Source organism: Melitaea cinxia, chromosome 18, assembly GCF_905220565.1.
Source record: "Melitaea cinxia chromosome 18, ilMelCinx1.1, whole genome shotgun sequence".
NCBI lineage: Eukaryota > Metazoa > Arthropoda > Insecta > Lepidoptera > Nymphalidae > Melitaea > Melitaea cinxia.
In genome coordinates, this window is record NC_059411.1 from 13,965,893 (window position 1) to 13,984,668 (window position 18,776).

General features: G+C 35.3%; 2 protein-coding genes and 1 pseudogene across 2 annotated transcripts; all 3 read left to right on the forward strand.

The window, feature by feature from the left end:
• The first annotated feature begins 890 nt into the window (after nt 1-890).
• On the forward strand, nt 891-2,688 carry LOC123662065 (HIV Tat-specific factor 1 homolog). Its single transcript, XM_045596954.1, has one exon. It carries the CDS (start codon nt 1,062-1,064, stop codon nt 2,622-2,624), a length of 1,563 nt encoding a protein of 520 aa, XP_045452910.1. The 5' UTR covers nt 891-1,061; the 3' UTR covers nt 2,625-2,688.
• Nucleotides 2,689-12,214: 9,526 nt separating this feature from the next.
• LOC123662563 lies at nt 12,215-12,333 on the forward strand (annotated as a pseudogene).
• Nucleotides 12,334-14,071: 1,738 nt separating this feature from the next.
• On the forward strand, nt 14,072-17,375 carry LOC123662143 (WD repeat-containing protein 20). The gene is made up of 4 exons (XM_045597028.1): nt 14,072-14,353; nt 14,929-15,111; nt 15,928-16,139; nt 16,496-17,375. Exons 1-4 carry the CDS (start codon nt 14,072-14,074, stop codon nt 17,373-17,375), a joined length of 1,557 nt encoding a protein of 518 aa, XP_045452984.1.
• Nucleotides 17,376-18,776: the final 1,401 nt, after the last annotated feature.

Consider the following 18,776-nt stretch of genomic DNA (forward strand, 5'->3'; position numbering starts at 1 on the left):
CCCGTTTGCCCACATTGCACCAACAACTCTACACAGTCTTTAGATCACATATTTTTTGAATGCTCCGCTTTTAATCTGGAACGCCTCTTATTTATAGCCAACTTGTTATCAACTTCTGGACCAAAAAATGTCCCGCGCAATACACAAGATTTATTGACTAATTTGGATAACTATACTAGTATATTTGAATTTATTTGCAATACTATCAATGATATTTGAAACAGGATCAGGACCTTCATTCATCGGATGTGAAATTTTATTTTGATATTTCAGGCTTCGGCCTATTTCAGACTTGGTTTCGACCTCGCCTATCACTTATAGACAAAGAAGAGTAGACGAAAATATGAAATTTCAGACTTGGTTTCGGCCTTACTCTACCAGTCATCGAATCAGAAGAACAATAAAGTTACTTCAGACTTGGCTCCGGCCTTTTGATATATCAGAACGAAACTTACAAATTCAGACTAGGCTGTATGGATTATAGTCCTTTGCCTTTCCCTATTGGGGATAAATTTTAAAACAACAACATAAGCAAGTTATTTTACTTTTTGCAAAACATACTCCTCGGACGTAGGTATATGCTATAGGTATAGGTCAATCAAGTGGAAGAGAGATAGATGCGGCTGACGCCAATCAATCTTCCCACTTCACGTAAAGCTACAAATGAGTCATCCTTTTTCTTTCATGTCGCCGGCGTTAATCAATTTATTACACGTTATCAGGTCAAAAATTCATTTATCTAATAAATATTTTGAAAATTGCTTTGAATGCAACACCAAAAAACTTTAACAATGGGTGGCTCAAACTGGTGAAAAGCTGAAAATTGACATTCCCTTTGTTGTCGTTGCGGTCGCTTAGTGGAACGACCCAACAGAACGTCAGATACAGATTACAGATAGTCGTAAAATTGTCAAAACGAAATTATTTATAAGCAGCCGAAAGATTTTTGATTTTCTAGAAATTGGCTTATATTCATTATAAAATAACATAATAAGTTTCTTATAAGATAATGTAATAAGTTTCTTATAAGATAAACCCAGTGTTTTCAAAACATAAGAACGATGGATAAACCCGAAAAACCTGCGAAGACAGGATTTGTTATTAAACTTTCCTGCGAAACTGTTCAGAAACTAACTGAAGAAGAAGAGAAAAGTAAAGTTATTAAAGAAGATGACACCATCGATACATTCAAAAAACTGCCGAAAGAGCAAACTGAAGTAAAAAGCGATGAAAATGTTCAATGTCAAATGTCTGTATCAACTAAACCTGAACCAACAGAAACCATTACGGAAGCTAAATCCGCAGACGATAAAGAAAGTCCAAAAACACAGACTGATGATTCATTAAATAAGACTAATAATGAAAATGCTGACACTACTTCTATGGAAGAAATTTATGGTAACTATGCCCCATATATAACTTATGTAAACGATGAGGCCATTTATACAGATCCTACAACTCAACAAAAATTTACGTGGAATAAGGACACCAACTCTTGGACTCCTAAAGAAGGTGAAGTGCCTGGAAGGACTTACAGTTATGAAAATGATACCCATGTGTACACTGAAGCAGATGGTTCAAAATTCTTTTGGGATAACGAGAAGAAGGCTTGGATACCAAAAGTAGATGATGAATTTTTAGCCTTTTACCAAATGGCTTACGGTTTCGTTAACAATACAGCTAAAGAAGAAGTAAAAACAGATAAAAAGAAGGAGGTAGAAAAAAAATCTGCAGCGGGAGTAAAAAGAAAGAATGATCCTGAATGGTTTGAGCAAGCTGATGAGAAAAATACAAAAGTCTATGTATCTAACTTACCATTAGATTTGACTGAGGAAGAATTTGTAGATCTAATGCAGAAGTGTGGACTCGTTGAACGAGACCCAAGTTCACAGAAAATGAAGGTTAAACTGTATAGAGATAAAGAACAAGACTGTTTTAAGGGAGATGCCCTCTGCACATACATCAAAATTGAGTCTGTAGATCTTGCACTCAAGTTACTTGACGGCAGTGACTTCAAAGGTAACAAAATAAGAGTAGAAAGAGCACACTTCCAAATGAAAGGTAAATACAATCCAGCTCTCAAACCAAAGAAGAAAAAGAAAAAAGAGTTGGAAAAAATAAAGAAAATGCAACAGAAGTTGTTTGATTGGAGACCGGAAAAGTTTATCGGAGAACGATCAAAACATGAAAAAGTTGTTATCGTTAAAAATCTCTTTCATCCGTCTGATTTTGATAATGATGTGCAACTTATACTTGATTACCAGCAGGATTTAAGAGAGGAGTGCAGTAAGTGCGGAGAGGTTAGAAAGGTTGTGATATACGACAGGCACCCTGAGGGAGTAGCTCAGATCTCTATGAAAGAGCCTGAACAAGCAGACGCCGTCATTCAACTTATCAATGGTAGGTGGTTTGGTAAACGGCAGATTACAGCCGAAACCTGGGATGGTCGTACTAAATACAGAATAGCTGAGACTGATGCTGCTTTAAATCAAAGGATCAATAAATGGGATGAGTTTTTGGAGGGAGAAGAGGGAGCTAAAAAGAAACCAGAAGAGGACGTTTCAAAAACGTCAGAAATAAATCCCGTGAAAAAGAATGTAACAGAACAAGATAAAGATTTATAATAATTTGTAAATATTATCCATTATGTTAGCAAATTATAGCAAAAAATAAAGTAGATTAAGATTTTTTTTCTTTTTTTTATCTTATTACAATGTTATTATTTGTAACAAAATATATAAATAAAAATTTTAAAATTTTTGTTTGTTTTGCTTACTATACTATTTTAAGAGGAAAGGGTACCGGCTCTTTCTCCATACAAACATAGGTAACTGTTTTCTCCCTGGATAATGACACAAGATCAAATATTTTTGTGACACAGAACCTTTTGCTGCCATGACCATGCCCCTGTGTTTTGATTTTTTTCATATTCTTATTATCATAGGAAGTAGGAGACTTCAAAAACTCGAAATATTGCATAATTTTTTGTACATTTTCGGACACTTATTAAAAAATATATATGTATATTTTCAAAAAAATGAGAACATAGGGGCATAGCCGAAGGCTTCTTTTTATTTGTAAAAAAAAAAATTAAAAAAAAATTGCCATGTTTTGAGGAGAAAACAGTCGACTACGAAACACTGTTTTGGTCAAAAATTATTTACCTAAAACGGTCTGAGCTGCAGTTGTCCCTTTCTTGCTTTTTGGGGGATAGGTCTGGGGGAGGGAAGGGTCAAAGCAATACGTATATACGCCTGCGAAGTGATGCCTCATAGTCGATAATTATATCGATACACTAGTGATGTAATTTTTAGTCGATATTTTCTAAAATTCGTATTAACAAAATTAAATAATTTCTCTTTTCATAACTACAATAAAACCTTATTTGTATATGCGGATTTTATTGTAACACTGTGCAAACCTGGGCTTACGAAGGGTTTCGCTAACAAATAACAATGATAAATAATTATGGTAAATAACTATGTTGTTTGTTTTTGGTATCAAATTAAAGGGCTCAATACAAGGATTTCAAAAAAGTATATTATGATTATTATTACCGTAATACTAATAAAAAATACAATTAGAAAGTTTAAAAAATTACGACTGCTCTTTCCCATGCCTATGCCAAGCAAGCTGCGAGCCGGGCTTCTTCCTCGCCTCCTAGGAGAAAATCAACTTCGGGGTTTACTCTTTCCAATATATTTTTTTTATCAATTTCGGAATACCCTGTAAAAAGTTATGCATGGTCAAAAAAATATATATATAGGTACGTGACAACTTTAGAACCTCCTGTTTTTTTTTTATCCGTAAAAAATTGCTTAGTTGTTATCTTGACATTACTGAGGAGCAGATTGTTAAACTTGATCGAATCTATGTACCTATGCGATTCGTATTTGGACTTCGCAAATAGAATGATATTTCTGGATTGCGTAAAAAAATTAAGTGGCACCAGTGGCGTAGCATACTTTAGGTGGGCCCTGCATCAAAATTAGTGGGGAGGGAGGGGGGCAAATGAAGGGTAAAGATTTCTCACAAAAAAATGCTTCCATTAAATTAAAATAAATATTTATTGATTATAAGTTATTACTTCCTCCTAGAATAGCGAATAGTGAGTGTAGTCTGCTGTAGCTGTTCCTGTTCCATCGAAGTCCTTAGGTAATTTTTTATCAGTTTTAGTTTTGAAAAACATCAAGTTAAACCTCCGGAAAACTGGATCTAAGGCTATTAAATTTTATCAGCAATAATTCCATGAGTTTCTTAATGGAATGAATGTTTTAAATTTCAGATTTTAATCTAATTTAAAGAGCTTGTAGTTCCAAGCTGGAGAGTTATCAGCCTTGACCTGCAACAATAGATGCGGGAAACACAATTATTCTTTACATTTTTTTTTTTATATCTCAAGTGGATTTCAAAGTTATCTTGAAAGGACGTGTTTGTAATGTAAAATGATAATTTTCTTAATACAGTTGCTATGCAACATTTATTTATGTATTTAACAAGTTATGTCGCTCTCTGTGTCTTTGCTGTGTGGTTACGGCATTAAAGAATATAACCACCCCCTCTCATCTCGTGGGTGACGTAAGAGGCTACTAAGGGAAAACACAGTTGCACTACCACCTTGGAACTTAAAAAGCCGACCGATGGCGGGATAACCATCCAACTGCTGGTGATTCTCAATTTAATCGAAAACTCGTGTTTATCGTGTAGTCATATTTAAATTTCATCGACATCTGATAACAACTTTTTGAGTAATCTTTAATAACGCGTATTTACTTGACTTTCACTTTCGTCTACCTTTGTCGTATTACATGTCGATATAATTGAAGTCGGTTTTTTTTTCGTTTGCGAGCAAGTCGAAATCGGTCCACCCAGTCAAAAGTTCTGAAGTAACATATATACAAAAAAAAAAACCAGTCGAATTAAGAACCTCCTCCTTTTTTGGAAGTCGGTTAAAATCAATCTGATACGTATTATTATTTTGTAAGTGTTACAGTACATGTTTGAAATTGTTGTGATTTATTTAGCTATCTTTGTGTAATTATTGAATTTTTATCTTGTTCCAGCCTTTTCAGTTGACTTTATAATAGTTGTTATTCACGCAGGCGGCTTTTCTTGTTTTTTTTTTTTAATTATAATATTATTTTTAACCATTGTTATATCGCCGCAATTATATGTTAATTAATACATATAACCTATAGGTATCTATGTATTATTAACTGCGACAAACATAAGACATTACAAATGATATAGGTACTAAGACAAACGTTTTATACCATGTATGTACTACATTACATATATATACTATACTTACACTTATACTATATACTACATGTATACACTATAATTATGTATGTATCTCAATACCCATTCTTACACACACCTCAACCATGTAATTACATACCTAATTCATAACTAAAGTACCTAAGTATTTCGATAATTACCCACAAAAATATAGTAATGTATCAAGTCACAAAGAGTATCCAAGTCAAAATAATAAAACATAATAATAAGTAGTTTACGAAATCCAATAATAGTAAGCCGAGTCACAGCAATACGATGCAGAACAAATTCAATAAAACAAGCCAAATTCAGAAAAATAGCACTATGCGCTATATGTATTCGTAGTCAATCACAAACGAAAGATGCGAATACTAAAATATCGTCAACAATTAATAGCTGAATAGCTGGCGCACGCACACTAACAACACGACAGTCACACATAGAAAAAACGCAGCGGAGATGGCGCGGGGCGCGGTAGCGGCATGCAGCGCGACAGAAACATTTTATTCAAATACCTATTTTTGAAAAGTCTCTCCGGTACCCTTTCCTCTTAATGATACAGAAAATGACTATGACTATGACTATTTTTTATATATTTTAAGAGAACATACCCATACTACGTGACCCATTTTTACAATACTTAAACCACCTCCCCCTCTTAGTTAACACCCGTTGTATTTGATAAGACACCCCCGCCCTCACGAGTTTTTACGTACTAATTCAGAAATATGGTTTAAATAATTTTTTGCAAACAGAAAGTTAAAAAAATATAATTTGCTTCACGTTTGGCTTTATTAATATCATAAAAGCCCCATATTTTAAGCACTTTATCATCATCGTAACTTTAGCTTATCGCAACAAGTTCGCGCCAAAAACTAGCCCGTTGGCGCAATTTGTAGTGACCCTGCTTTCTGCTCCGGGGGTTGTGGGTTCGATTCCAACCTCGAGTATGGGTGTAATATACAATTTAATTATTTATATATTTATATATCTATTCTCTGGGTGTATTACATATTTATTTATTTATATATGTATCACTACATAGTATAAAACAAAGTCGCTTTCTCTGTCCCTGCACATGTATGTACGCTTAAATCTTTAAAACTACGCAATGGATTTTGATGCGGTTCTTTTTAATAGATGGATTGATTCAAGAGGAAGGTTTATATGCATAATAACATCCATTAAATAGTGGAGAAATACTGTTATTTTTGAGTTTTCTAATGTTATGTCGTAAATTTTTTTTTTTCGCTTAAATTGCAAACGCAGGCTGAACCTTACGAGATTTATCAAAATAATGTGCTAAGTATTGTACACATTGAAAAGGTCTACAGAAAACTTCGCGATGGTATATACCTATCTCTTAAGGATATCCCACAATAACATTTTTTTGTCATTTACTTTTTACGACAAATAATGGCTAATTTTCGAAGCGATTTTAACCAATACAGCATTAATCCTTATCCAATTAAATACCTTAAATATGTTTTTTATTTAATATAGATCTATAGGCCCTTTACAGCATATGATTTAAATGAATATTTTCGAAGATATTACAGATTTAAAAATCGCGGTACGTAGCGTTTGCGGCGGTTCCGGCCGGCTTTTACTCTTAAGGACGCTATCACATTTTTCCACAAATATCAGTGTTTTTCACGTACCATTTTAATTAATTAGGAGTCACCCTGAGAGGATATTTTGGTTTCAAATGAAAGATAATATATTCATCTCCGAGTGAGACCATAAAAATTCTATAGCCCCATACAAACTTTTCACACAAATACAGTTTAACCATCACAGAAATCGCAAAAAATTAAAAAAAGACGGGTCTGAATAGGAACCATTGTATCTAAATACACTGCACTAAGAAAAATAACTACACTAAGAAATTGTTGCTTATTTAGTCCTCTATGCGTAGCGCTAGATATTTTATATAAAAATAAATAATATTTCCATTTATGAGAAAAATAAGAAACGCTCTCAAATTTCTTCATACATTTTTTACAAGTGAACCATCGTCGTTCGTCATTCCGCGCCGAAACGCGCTCATGGAAGCACGGCTGTATCGCTTCAGCGCAAGTAATAATTACGTAAAAAATGAGTTCCTTGTGTGTACTGTGCTTGGACGAAATTGATACTTCACAATCGATTGTCTTTGCTATACATCTGGTTTATATATAATAATCAATAATAATAAGTAATCTTCGCAATTTGTCTTCTTTTCAACCGATTTCAAAAAAAGGAGGAGGTTACTCAATTCGACCGTATATATATATATATTTTTTAATGTATGTTCGGAGATAACTTTTTCGTTTATGAACCGATTTTGATAATTCTTTTTTTGTTGGAAAGGAGATAGTAGTTTGGTACTATGATAAGGAAACTAGGATCTGATGATGGGATCCTAGAGAAATCGAGGAAAACTTTCAAAAATCGTACGGGTGACTAGTAAATTTAATCATGTTTTCATTAAGTACTATAAAGCACTACTATTTAATAAAGGTCTGGAGTCGATCTGGTGATGGAGAAGAAAGATAGTCGAGGGAACTCTTCAACAATTTATAGCAATTACCTGGTGTTTGAACTTAATTCGTTTCTATCGATGAGAACTTTGCACCTATATGAGTTACAAGTGCCATTACAGTCTGATGATGGAGACGAAAGATAATAAAGGGAACTTTTCAACGATTTATAGCAATTACCTGCTGTGTGGTCATCTGTGTCGCAGGACCAGGTTTGATGATGGAGCCCATAAACACTCGAGGGAATTTCTCAACAATTTACAGCAGTTACCTTTTGCTGTTTGACGACCGCTTTGATATAATGGTGCATGTGCCGTGTCGGCGGCGCCTAAACACCGACGGTCGCGGGTTCAATTCCCGCTCGGAGTAGATATTTATGTTCATACTAATATTTTATTTTTGGTCTAGTTGTTAATCCTTGTGGTTCTCCCAACCAACCTAGCCTCAGAGAACACGCTAGGCTGTCAGTCCCGGTTGTTTTAATAATAATAATAATAATAAAAAATACGTTGTTATTACGTACACCTGATAGCGAACTTTACTCATAGTATGTCGACGCGTTAGCGCAGCGGTCACAGCACTGGCTGTTGCGCTGGCGTTAGTGGGTTCAATCTCCGCGCAGGACAGACATTTGTATTGGCCATATAAGATGTTTGTCATGATCTGGGTGTTTGTGCTTGTATATTGTAATATTTTATAATATTGAAGTCGGTGCCAAGTAAATACTACAACAACCTGACTACAATAACAAATACAAACAACACACACAAAAAACAAGTACAAAAAATATTATTAAATATATCAAAACAATAACAGAATAATAACAGTATTCAAACTAATTTATAGTCAATGAAACAAATTATGAAAGAAAACTGAATACAACTTACGAGTAGATACTAGAGTAGTTATTTTTTTACTTGGCACCGACTTCAAAATTATAAAATATTTATTAAATCATTTCTGATTAACTAAATCAAAATACGAATTACTTTGTACTAAGTAAATTTATTTTTCACTTTTTAGTTTCCTGTTTGAAGTCTTTTTTTTTTTGTTAAAAATTATTTTATTTTAAATTTACATTCATCATCATCATCATTGTTCCGTTTGCAGAGTTATAAAATAAATAAATTTCTAAAATAAAAGTAGCCTAAATTACTCCTTATTGCATAAGGTAGTACAGTGAAAGTACCGTCAAAATCGGTCCACCCGTTTCAGAGATTAGCCGGAAGACACAGACAGACAGACAGACAAAAATTGGAAAAATGTTATTTTGGTATATGGACCGTGTATACATCCGTATGCATTTAGTAAAAAGCAGTATTTTAATATAACAAAAGGACACTCCAATTTTATATATTTGTATAGATTGTTTACGTAAAATATGTTATGTTTATATTATTATAATGTTAAAACTATAATTATATAACTTAAAATTGTATGTGATTTTGAATTATAAAAATAGGTGTATTATTGTCTATTATATTTTATTGTATAGTACGACGAACGAGTAGTAGATACTTTGACGCCTTAAGACATCGTCATAAACAGAGTAAGGGAGAGGTTCCGTGAATAGTAGGTAACAGTAACTTAGTAACAGTTACCAAGTTCGAATTTAAACTTACAACTAAATTTACTAATCAATACCAGTAAAATTAAAAATTAATACTTTCAAGTACCAAGATTAGTTACGTCGGTACAAAATCGAGCAGAAAGCGGTATCAATGTGTGCGTACGTGTAATGTTATTGTGTTGCGATTTAAATACCTAAACTTGAGCGAGTTAAAAATGTGATAGCGTCCTTAAGTTAACGCGTGCGGGCCACGGGCAGTAATGAATAAATCAAAACTACTGGATCGATTTTAATCATTTTTTCAGTGAATGACATAGGCTATAATTATATTTTATACCCGTGCGAAGCCGGAGCGGGTCGCTAGTTATTTATATGTGTGTTTATCTCAAAAAAAATGTAGCTATATACAAGTCGGCTGTAACCTATAACAGAAGTATTAAGTTGCTTACTTTAAGAATAGACGACTGTGTGTATTGTGTATTGTTTTTTTATAGATGTTTATTAAAAAAAAATGGCGCGAACCCATGTGTTTTGCCCATAGTCACCACGCTGGGCAGGCGGGTTGGTGACCGCAGGTGTATTTCAAAGCCAGCTGTTGGATGGTTATACCACCATCGGTCGGCTTTTTAAATTCTATGGTGGTAGTCTAACTGCGTTATCCCTTAGTCGCCTCTTACGACACCCACGGGAAGAAAGGGGGTGGCTATATTCTTTAATGCCGTAACCACGCAGCAAATTTTATTATAGTTCGATTCAATTCAATTCAATTTTATTAAAGTGCGAAAAATAAGTCCAGTGATTGATTGTGCCCTGCCCTTATTCTATTGTAGAGGGTGAAGGAGTGCACAGATGTTGGCTTCGTGCTGCCGCTCCGTGGCCTCCTTTAGAGCCATGACTTCCTCACAGAAGGAGGCCACGCCGACCAGCACTACTCACTGCCGAGCATGGAGCGGACGACGCTCGAAAGTGAGAGGTCTCCGCCTACAATGGGCACCAGGGCCAGGTTCCCAAGTTGCGCATTCCTCTAAATATATTGTGACGTGCCTTATCCATCGTAGTGCCACACTCATGACATGTAGAGATAGTTTTCCTCCTAGCTATTTGTTACAGGTACTTACCGAAGCAGCCATGTCCAGTAAGTACCTGTGTCTTAGCGATTCCCACGAACGCAGTCTTCGTTCTGATGATCCGCTTATCTCTTGAAATTCCCTCACACTATCGTCTTTCTTATACTAAATATGTCACTGTTCAAGCTTCGCGTCTTTGGGAATCCTTACCTTTGCTTATTAGACGTGTACAAACCCTTTTTCTTTTTAAACAGTCAGGAAGCATTTTCTAAAAATTCAACTTTAATTAAATTATGTGTATGTATGATATTTTATTATGTATATAAGATATTTATATTTAATATATTTATTTGACGCGCTGGCGCAACGGTCACAGCACTGGCTTGTGGCTGTTGCGCTGGCGGTTGCGAATTCGATGTGGCACATAACAAACATTTGTATTGGTCATAAAGATATTTGCCATAGTGTGGGTTCTTGTGCAGTCCTTGTGGGTCTCTCCACCGTACCTCGGAGAGTACATCAATGTCTTCCTTCAGCTTCAATACACAATCTACAACGTCTTAAAAAATTCTGTTGTAGCCTACTAAAACTACTACTGGGGCTCCTTGCCACTATACAAGAACAGTACGAGAGCACCTGAATCAACGATTCCCCAGAAGGTGGATTGGGCGTGGCGGGCCAATTCCGTGGCCTGCACGCTCACCAGACCTTAACCCCATCGACTTTTTTCTCTGGGGATATTATAAAGAGGTGGTTTACGGACGCGAAATAAACACGGAAGCAGAGCTGCGCGAAAAACTAAGGCTGGCCGCAACAAAAATTAGACAACATAGAAGACATTTTGAAAATTTGCTATAAATAAAAATCAGTCATAACTGTTTTAATTATTTTATTTATCATGAATGGTAATTATATCGCACACAACCAACCTAATTTATCTTAGAAATGAACAATAGGTGCTTTTAAAATAATTGATTAATTTAGGACATTTTACGGCCCTGTACATTTAAAGGCAGTTTACGGCTAAAATAGGCCTATTAAGTACCACTTTTTTTGTTTTATAATCAAAGCTGAGGATCTTAGGAAGTTTTTAAAATTACTAAAAAGTCATGAAACTTTTTCGTTTTTTTTTTTATTAAAAGTTCAAAATTGAACTCCGACTCGCTCAAACCCAAATTATTTATTTTCGATCTGAATTTTTAATAACTTTTATTAATAGTAGGAAGCTAGGTATTTTATCTGTGAGAGTACAACTCATAAGGACTAAGACACAAAAAATAAAATTAAAGAAAATGGCTTAATTCATAACGAAAAAAAATTTTTTTCATAGTTAGGTCGAAAATTTTTAAAAATATGAAAAAAAAATCATATCTCCTAAACTACAAAAAATCGCAGAACATACATGGGGTATTTCCGAATACCTCCAGATGTCAGCAATCCAAAAAAAAATTTTGGACGTCAAACATTGGACCATCCTGTATATGTATTAATTTATATATGTGTATATTTAAGTATGTTTACAAGTTTGTCTCATTTTAAATTTTTGTAAGTATCACAATTTGTACACCTACACCGACACAATACCATCTCCGCTGCCCCTATGTGGCCTGGAAGAAATCGCTTTTCAACGATTTGGCCACCCTTTGTACCTCATAATACATTTGTTAAGTTTATATTTTGCTATGTATTCTGCTTTTAGTGTTTTTTTGAAAGTAAAACTTAGGCGCATGAAGGAAATTTTTTTATGAATCAAACGTGTCACACGTCATAAATTTTTAAACGTCCATAGCATGTTGAATACCCCGGTACTCGTCCGATCACCGAAGTTAAGCAACATAGGGCGCGGTAAGTACTTGGATGGGTGACCGCCCGGCAACACCGCATGACGTTGGCTTTTTGTTTTTTTTTCAATTCCTTTTCCTTTTTTTTAATTAGTTTTTTTGAATTAGTTTGCCAAGGAAGTTTCACTTCTGACATGTGTACTCTGTACGCATGCAATTTTTTTTTATACAACTATGGCAATCAAGCGTACGGCTCACCTGATGGTATGCGATTACCGTAGCTACCGTAAAACCAGAAGCATTGCAAGCGCGCTGCCGACACCTTTCCAACAAGAACACAACACTCCTTGAAAGCAGTATTTTTTAGCTATGATCTTCTGTAAGGTTGAGGACTACCCCAGTCGGGCTGCTCCAGATTTGGAGCAAGAAATTTCCTGCTGTGCCCTGCCTCCATTAAAATAAAGTGAATTAATATTATTAATAATATTTAAGTCTGGGCTCTGAAGTTGTGGTAACAAAGCTGCCATTGATGCTAACTGTCACAAATTCGAAGTAAGTTTGAAGCAAGTATTCTATCTATATCTAGTCAAGGTATTTGTCTAGGTCGATCTTCTATCTCGCTGATCAAATCGGCCTCTAAAAATACGTCAAGCCATCGGACCTCGTTTTTGAGATAAGATTTATGCTCCGTAGTAGCATGACGAATTAGGCCCAAACCAAGGCAGAGGAGTCTGCGCATCTATGAAATATTCTTTTTTCAGTGTAATTATTTTCATAGAACAATATTATACAATAGAGCTTGTAATAGCTGTATTACTAAGTAGCACATTTTTACATGTAAAGTATAATAGGGCAATTATTTTTTAATATTTAAGACAGTGGCTTTTATTCCCATACTTCATCTTCATGCAATTTAAATGTGTAATATTATTAGCTATGTGACTTTTCACTAGTTCAAACATTTTTTTCAATTCCATTTCATTGTAAAGTTTCACAATTTTTTTTTGGGAATGTGTGTCAAATTTTTTATTTTTGGCTAGCTGTGCCCGCGACTTCGTTCCCGTGGAATTTAATAAAAAATTAGTAAAATATTGTTCAGTTTGCTAATTTATAAAATAGATAAATTTCTAAAATAAAAGTAGCTTAAGTTACTTACTACATCAGCTATCTGCCAGTGAACGTCCCGTCAAAATCGGTTCAACGGACAGACAAAAATTATAAAAAAATGTTATTATGGTATATGTACCGTATGTACATCCGTATGCATTTGGTAAAAAGAAAGTGGTTATTTTAATATAACAAACAGACACTTCAATTTTATTTAATTGTATAGTTAATGAAATAAAATGAAAATGACACATCAATACTTATCACTGTTTCGATGTACCATTTTAATAGAATTCTATTATTTATTGAAATATAATGTTTGACATGTATTATTTTAGTATTATTGTCTAAAAGCATGAATGTTTTTGCATAAAAAGATATTTTCTTCATTTTTAATTTTTTTTCTGATTATTTTGTACAAAAAAATAAGAATTAAGATTCCATAGCTGACAGATGACCATAAACAATGGGCCGTCATGTTGTCTGACATGACACCTGACTTTATAAGTTGCATACACAGGAAACACAGGAACATCTAATTTGTTTCGACATTTAATATTTTAAACACACTAAGAGCTATTTAATTATTAACTTATTAAGTACCCAATGAGCTGATCAGACTGAATATATTTGAGCTATGGGAATTGTTTATAAGCGGCTTACGTCGCGTGAGGGTTGAGGTGTCAACTGATATTAATCGGGCTTCCCAGGCGGTCTCAATGAATAATAACAGGATATGATAACATGGCCGTGCAATCTGACTCTGGCGGGAAGGACGATGTGAAGACACAGTTTGTGACGCGCGAGGGGACGTATCGATTGATGACTCTGTCGGAGTATTCGAGGCCTAATCGTGTGGGATACACAAGTGGATCAGGTTCCACTCATGTACGCGTGTCACTGGTCACGCTGCCTCCGGGGCCGGGCGGAGGAGCACCCGGGTCGGACGGACAAGGCTCCGATGACAGAATTTGCTTCAATCATGGCAAGGAGTTGTATGTTTATGTGTATAGAGGTGTTAAAAAGGTAATCTTGTGTTTAAAATATTTGCTTACAAATAACTATTTATTACATCATCTTATTAAATAGATAAAAGTTTGTAGAAGAAAGTACTTTCCAGAGAACAATAGCCGATAGAATATAATCTTGTAAAAAGTTACATAATTTTATTTTGTATTTGTAGTTTGTTTAAGTGTTACAGTTGTTAGGTTTTGATAAGGGATCTATAGAGATAAACGTCAACCAGTACTTATGTGGTATTTATTGCCTTTGTAATTGCTGCCACTACATGTGTAATACATTTATATGCACTTTTATATTCGATTCATTTGTTTTACATGCAATCAAGCTGTATTTAGGCAATGTTTTGACTATCACATATATTTATAAATCAAGTTACTAATTACTGGCGACCTGTCCCTACATATTTAATGTACATATACTTACTATATTACTAGTAACGTTACATTTTGAGTAATTATGTTGTCTTTATGATTTGTTTACACATTTTTTTTTTTTTAATTATTATATATGATTTAGAATGTTGAATACAACAATATTTGTGTTTATTAAAACATTATTAATAATACTAATTGTTTCAGGCTGCAGATCTCACTAAACCAGTGGACAAGAAGATGTACAAGGGTACGAACCCAACTTGCCACGACTTCAACAATGTCACTATGACGTCGGACAGTGTTTCATTAGTAATAGGATTTTCAACTGGCCAAATTCAACTCATAGACCCTATTAAGAAGGAATTAAGTAAATTGTATAATGAAGAGGTGAGTTATTATAAATAATAAATTAAGTAAAATAAAACAAACACGTGAAAATAAAATAAAATATCTCAAGAAATGAGTAAAATATAGAACTTTAAAGTTGCACTGGCAAGAATTATTTTGTTACACATGGCACTCCAGGGCTTTACGTCATTTGACCTAAACGACGCAGAACATATTCGCAGAATAATGACTAATGTATTGTTTTGTAGTTGCTTACGCCGTTCATTTCTAATTTTGTAATGTATCCATTTGTATGTTTGTTGTGTTGTTTATATATTGTATTGTTCCCGTATCAAAGCACAACAGTTAAAAATCCCAACGAGAGCGTTACGAAAAGTGTGATCGGGCGAGGCAAATGTAAGTTGAGAGGGAAATGTTAGTGAATATAGAAAGAGAGAGAGTTACGTATCGTAAGTTTTACTTCAGTTGTGTGGCCTAAAGCACACTCGTTTTTTTTAAGTTAAACATTTTTACACACGCTTGACTTGGAGAGTAAGGTGGTGAATACGTCACGAGTGTTACAAAAAGTGTGATCAGGCGAAGCGAACGGAAGTTGAGAGTGAATGGAGCTAAAGAAGATTTACTTCAGTTGTGTGTCACGTTGCACACTCGGTTTTTTAAATAAAATTTAGTATTTGAATATTCATTGATATAACATTATTATATTACATTAGATTAACATAAGTCTGATATCCAATCATATGTTCTTTTGGGTCTGATTAGTTTGAAAGTAATGTGTATAGTAACTTTACTTTTGGTACTAAAATTTTATGTTTTACAAATATATGTTGTAACATAGGATGATATAATTTTCAGAGGTTGATAGATAAGACACGAGTGACCTGTATTAAGTGGGTGCCGGGCTCCAGCAATCTTTTTATAAGTGCACACGCCTCCGGCCAGCTCTATGTTTACAATGAAGAGCTAACCTGCGGTACCACGTCACCTCATTACCAGCTTTTCAAGCAGGGGGAGGGGTATTCCATTCATACATGTAGGACTAAATCAACTAGGAATCCACTGTATAGGTTAGTTAAGATTTGTTTTTGGTTAAGTCAATTAAAACAAGGCGGTGTCTTTCATAACATTGCTCAGATAAATTTAATTCATTACATAATTTAAATGGTTTTTATAATAAGTATTGGGTCAGTGTTCATTTGTTTTTATTTAAAAATAATACTATATCTTGCATCATAAAATTCTATTATCTATGTAATATAGACAGTGTTTTTGTAAAAAGTTTTAATATTTTAGGTTTCTTTTGAGAAAGTTTAGAATGGCTTTATATTAATTATAAAATAAGCAATTTTATTAAAGGTGGTGTACTCTTTTGTTGTTGATATTTTTGGACAGTGTCTTATAACATGCATACAATATCTTCCAGGTGGGTGATAGGTGCAGAGGGTAGTTGTATAAACGAGTTTGCGTTCTCTCCGTGCGGGACCAACTTGGCCGTGGTGTCGCAGGACGGCTTCCTGAGAGTTTTCCACTACGACACCATGGAGCTGGTGGGGCGAGCGCGTTCATACTTCGGAGGCTTCCTTTGCGTGTGCTGGGCACCGGACGGCCGCTATGTTGTCGTCGGTGGTGAAGACGACCTCGTCACCGTGTGGTCACTCGGGGAAAGGCGTGTGGTTGCGCGTGGTCAGGGCCATCGTTCCTGGGTGTCCGTAGTAGCCTTCGATCCCTACGTGGCTACGCTGTCAGAGCCCGAACGCGAGCCCGGAGCACAGTGTTACCGCCTCGGTAGCGTCTCCCAGGACACTCAGCTGTGTTTGTGGGACTTAACCGCAGACGTGCTCCGACCGCCGGTTAGAACGCGCGCCTCGGCTCACCTATCACCTAATGGAGCTCCGCGCGGCACCGGCTCCCCGCCCAATCCCGCTCCGCCCCCTACACGCACTAAAGAAGAGGGTTCTGGATCGTTGGGAGCGCAGTTCACTCAGAGGCTGGGGTTTTCGTTCGGAGAACGTCGGTCGGAGCATCGAAGACACGCGAGCGGCACGCGGCCGGCGGAGAAACGCGACTGCGATCCGCTGCGTTTGATAGGCACGGCGGCGTGTCCCCGCTTCGACGAGTGCCCGGTGCTGGAGCCGCTGGTGTGCAAGAAGGTGGCGCACGAGCGGCTGACGGCGCTGCTGTTCCGCGCCGAGTGCCTGGTGACGGCGTGCGCGGACGGCTGCGTCAACACGTGGGCGCGCCCGCCGCACGACCGCCGGCGCGAGCGCGAGCGCGACCGCGAGCGCCTGGACCTCGTCGACTAGTGCACACACACACGTTCATATACACATACGGGCGACCGAGTCACGAGCGCAAGCGAGACTGCGACCGCCTCAACCTCGTCGACTTCGACACACATTACACACACACACACACACACACATACACACACATACACACACACATACACATACACACATATATATGACGCGAATGACGAGCGCGTGAAGGAACTCTGTACAGCATTTAAAGTGCGGTTAAGTGAGATGAGAATATACATTATGTGAATATGAGACGTCGTTCTGCATGTTTTAAATTATTATATCGGATGCGAATCGATTTTTATTTAATATGGATAGTTTAATGTTATGATTTAATATATAGAGATGGAAACGAATTAGTTGAGAATTCTTTGAAGGTGTCGTTTTGATGTTGTACATTTATAGTTATTTACAAAGACTTTGCATAATTCGCCTTAAAGACATCGAGGTACTGTCTACGCTTATTTTTAATAGGCCTCACATGTGAATGGCAGCTGAAATAATAGTCATTGAGGCATAACACACATACTGTGTGAACATAACTGATCTGTGGTGTGCAATGTTGCCAGTATCGAAGTGATAACTTGAAATATTACATTGATTGGATTGTAAGATACATACACTGAGAACTTTGCTGAACTTTTTTAGTTAGAAAAAATTATATTCTGTATGAAACAACATATGCAAATATATATAACATACATATGTGTATATGAACAAACTTAAATGTTTGTCAGTTAAATTTTTTTTAGAAACCGTTAAGAGATTTTTTTTCTAAATATTTAATTTACGGTACTCAAAGTATTTAAAAATATATTTTTTGTCCTTTTGATGTTTCGTTAATGTACCTTATATGTTAAAAATATTTAAGCTTTTTTTTTCAATTCATCCTTTAATTTCTGAATAGTTTTTTTTATTTTTATTTTTTATTAACGAATAAGAGTTCAGCACAATTCCATTGTTGATTGTTCAAAAAATGATAAAAAATATTTGTAATATGGCAATAGTATTGAAATTCGATTGTTAAGACGAGTGTACATACCTATATTAATCTAAGACATTTTCGTTTCGGCTCACATGTAAATATAGCATGTAGGTTGTTTAGCAATCAAAGATTGCGTGGTTTATATAAAACTCAGAATTAAATTAATTTTAAACTAACCTCAATAAAGACTTAAAATTATTTAAAATTGAGAGGACTTATGTACTGAGTATTTTCAATGTCAAAAATAATTATTTATTTCATTTTTAACCGATTTAATATTGTTGGAAATCGACGTGTCTTTTAAGATTTAATCGTTTGATCCAGTCATATAATTCTTAGGAAAAGTTTTGGGTAAAAATGGGTTTTAATATATATTTATTAAAATTTATAAAAGACGTAAAAAGTCCGCGTCGATGTGA

Excerpts from the sequence above, each read along its gene's own strand:
- LOC123662143 (XM_045597028.1), top strand. The coding sequence starts at position 14,072 with ATGGCCGTGCAATCTGACTCTGGCGGGAAGGACGATGTGAAGACACAG. Across the intron at positions 14,354-14,928 it reads TGTATAGAGGTGTTAAAAAG|GCTGCAGATCTCACTAAACC; the intron begins GTAATCTTGTGT and ends TAATTGTTTCAG. Across the intron at positions 16,140-16,495 it reads ACTAGGAATCCACTGTATAG|GTGGGTGATAGGTGCAGAGG; the intron begins GTTAGTTAAGAT and ends AATATCTTCCAG.
- LOC123662065 (XM_045596954.1), top strand. The coding sequence starts at position 1,062 with ATGGATAAACCCGAAAAACCTGCGAAGACAGGATTTGTTATTAAACTT.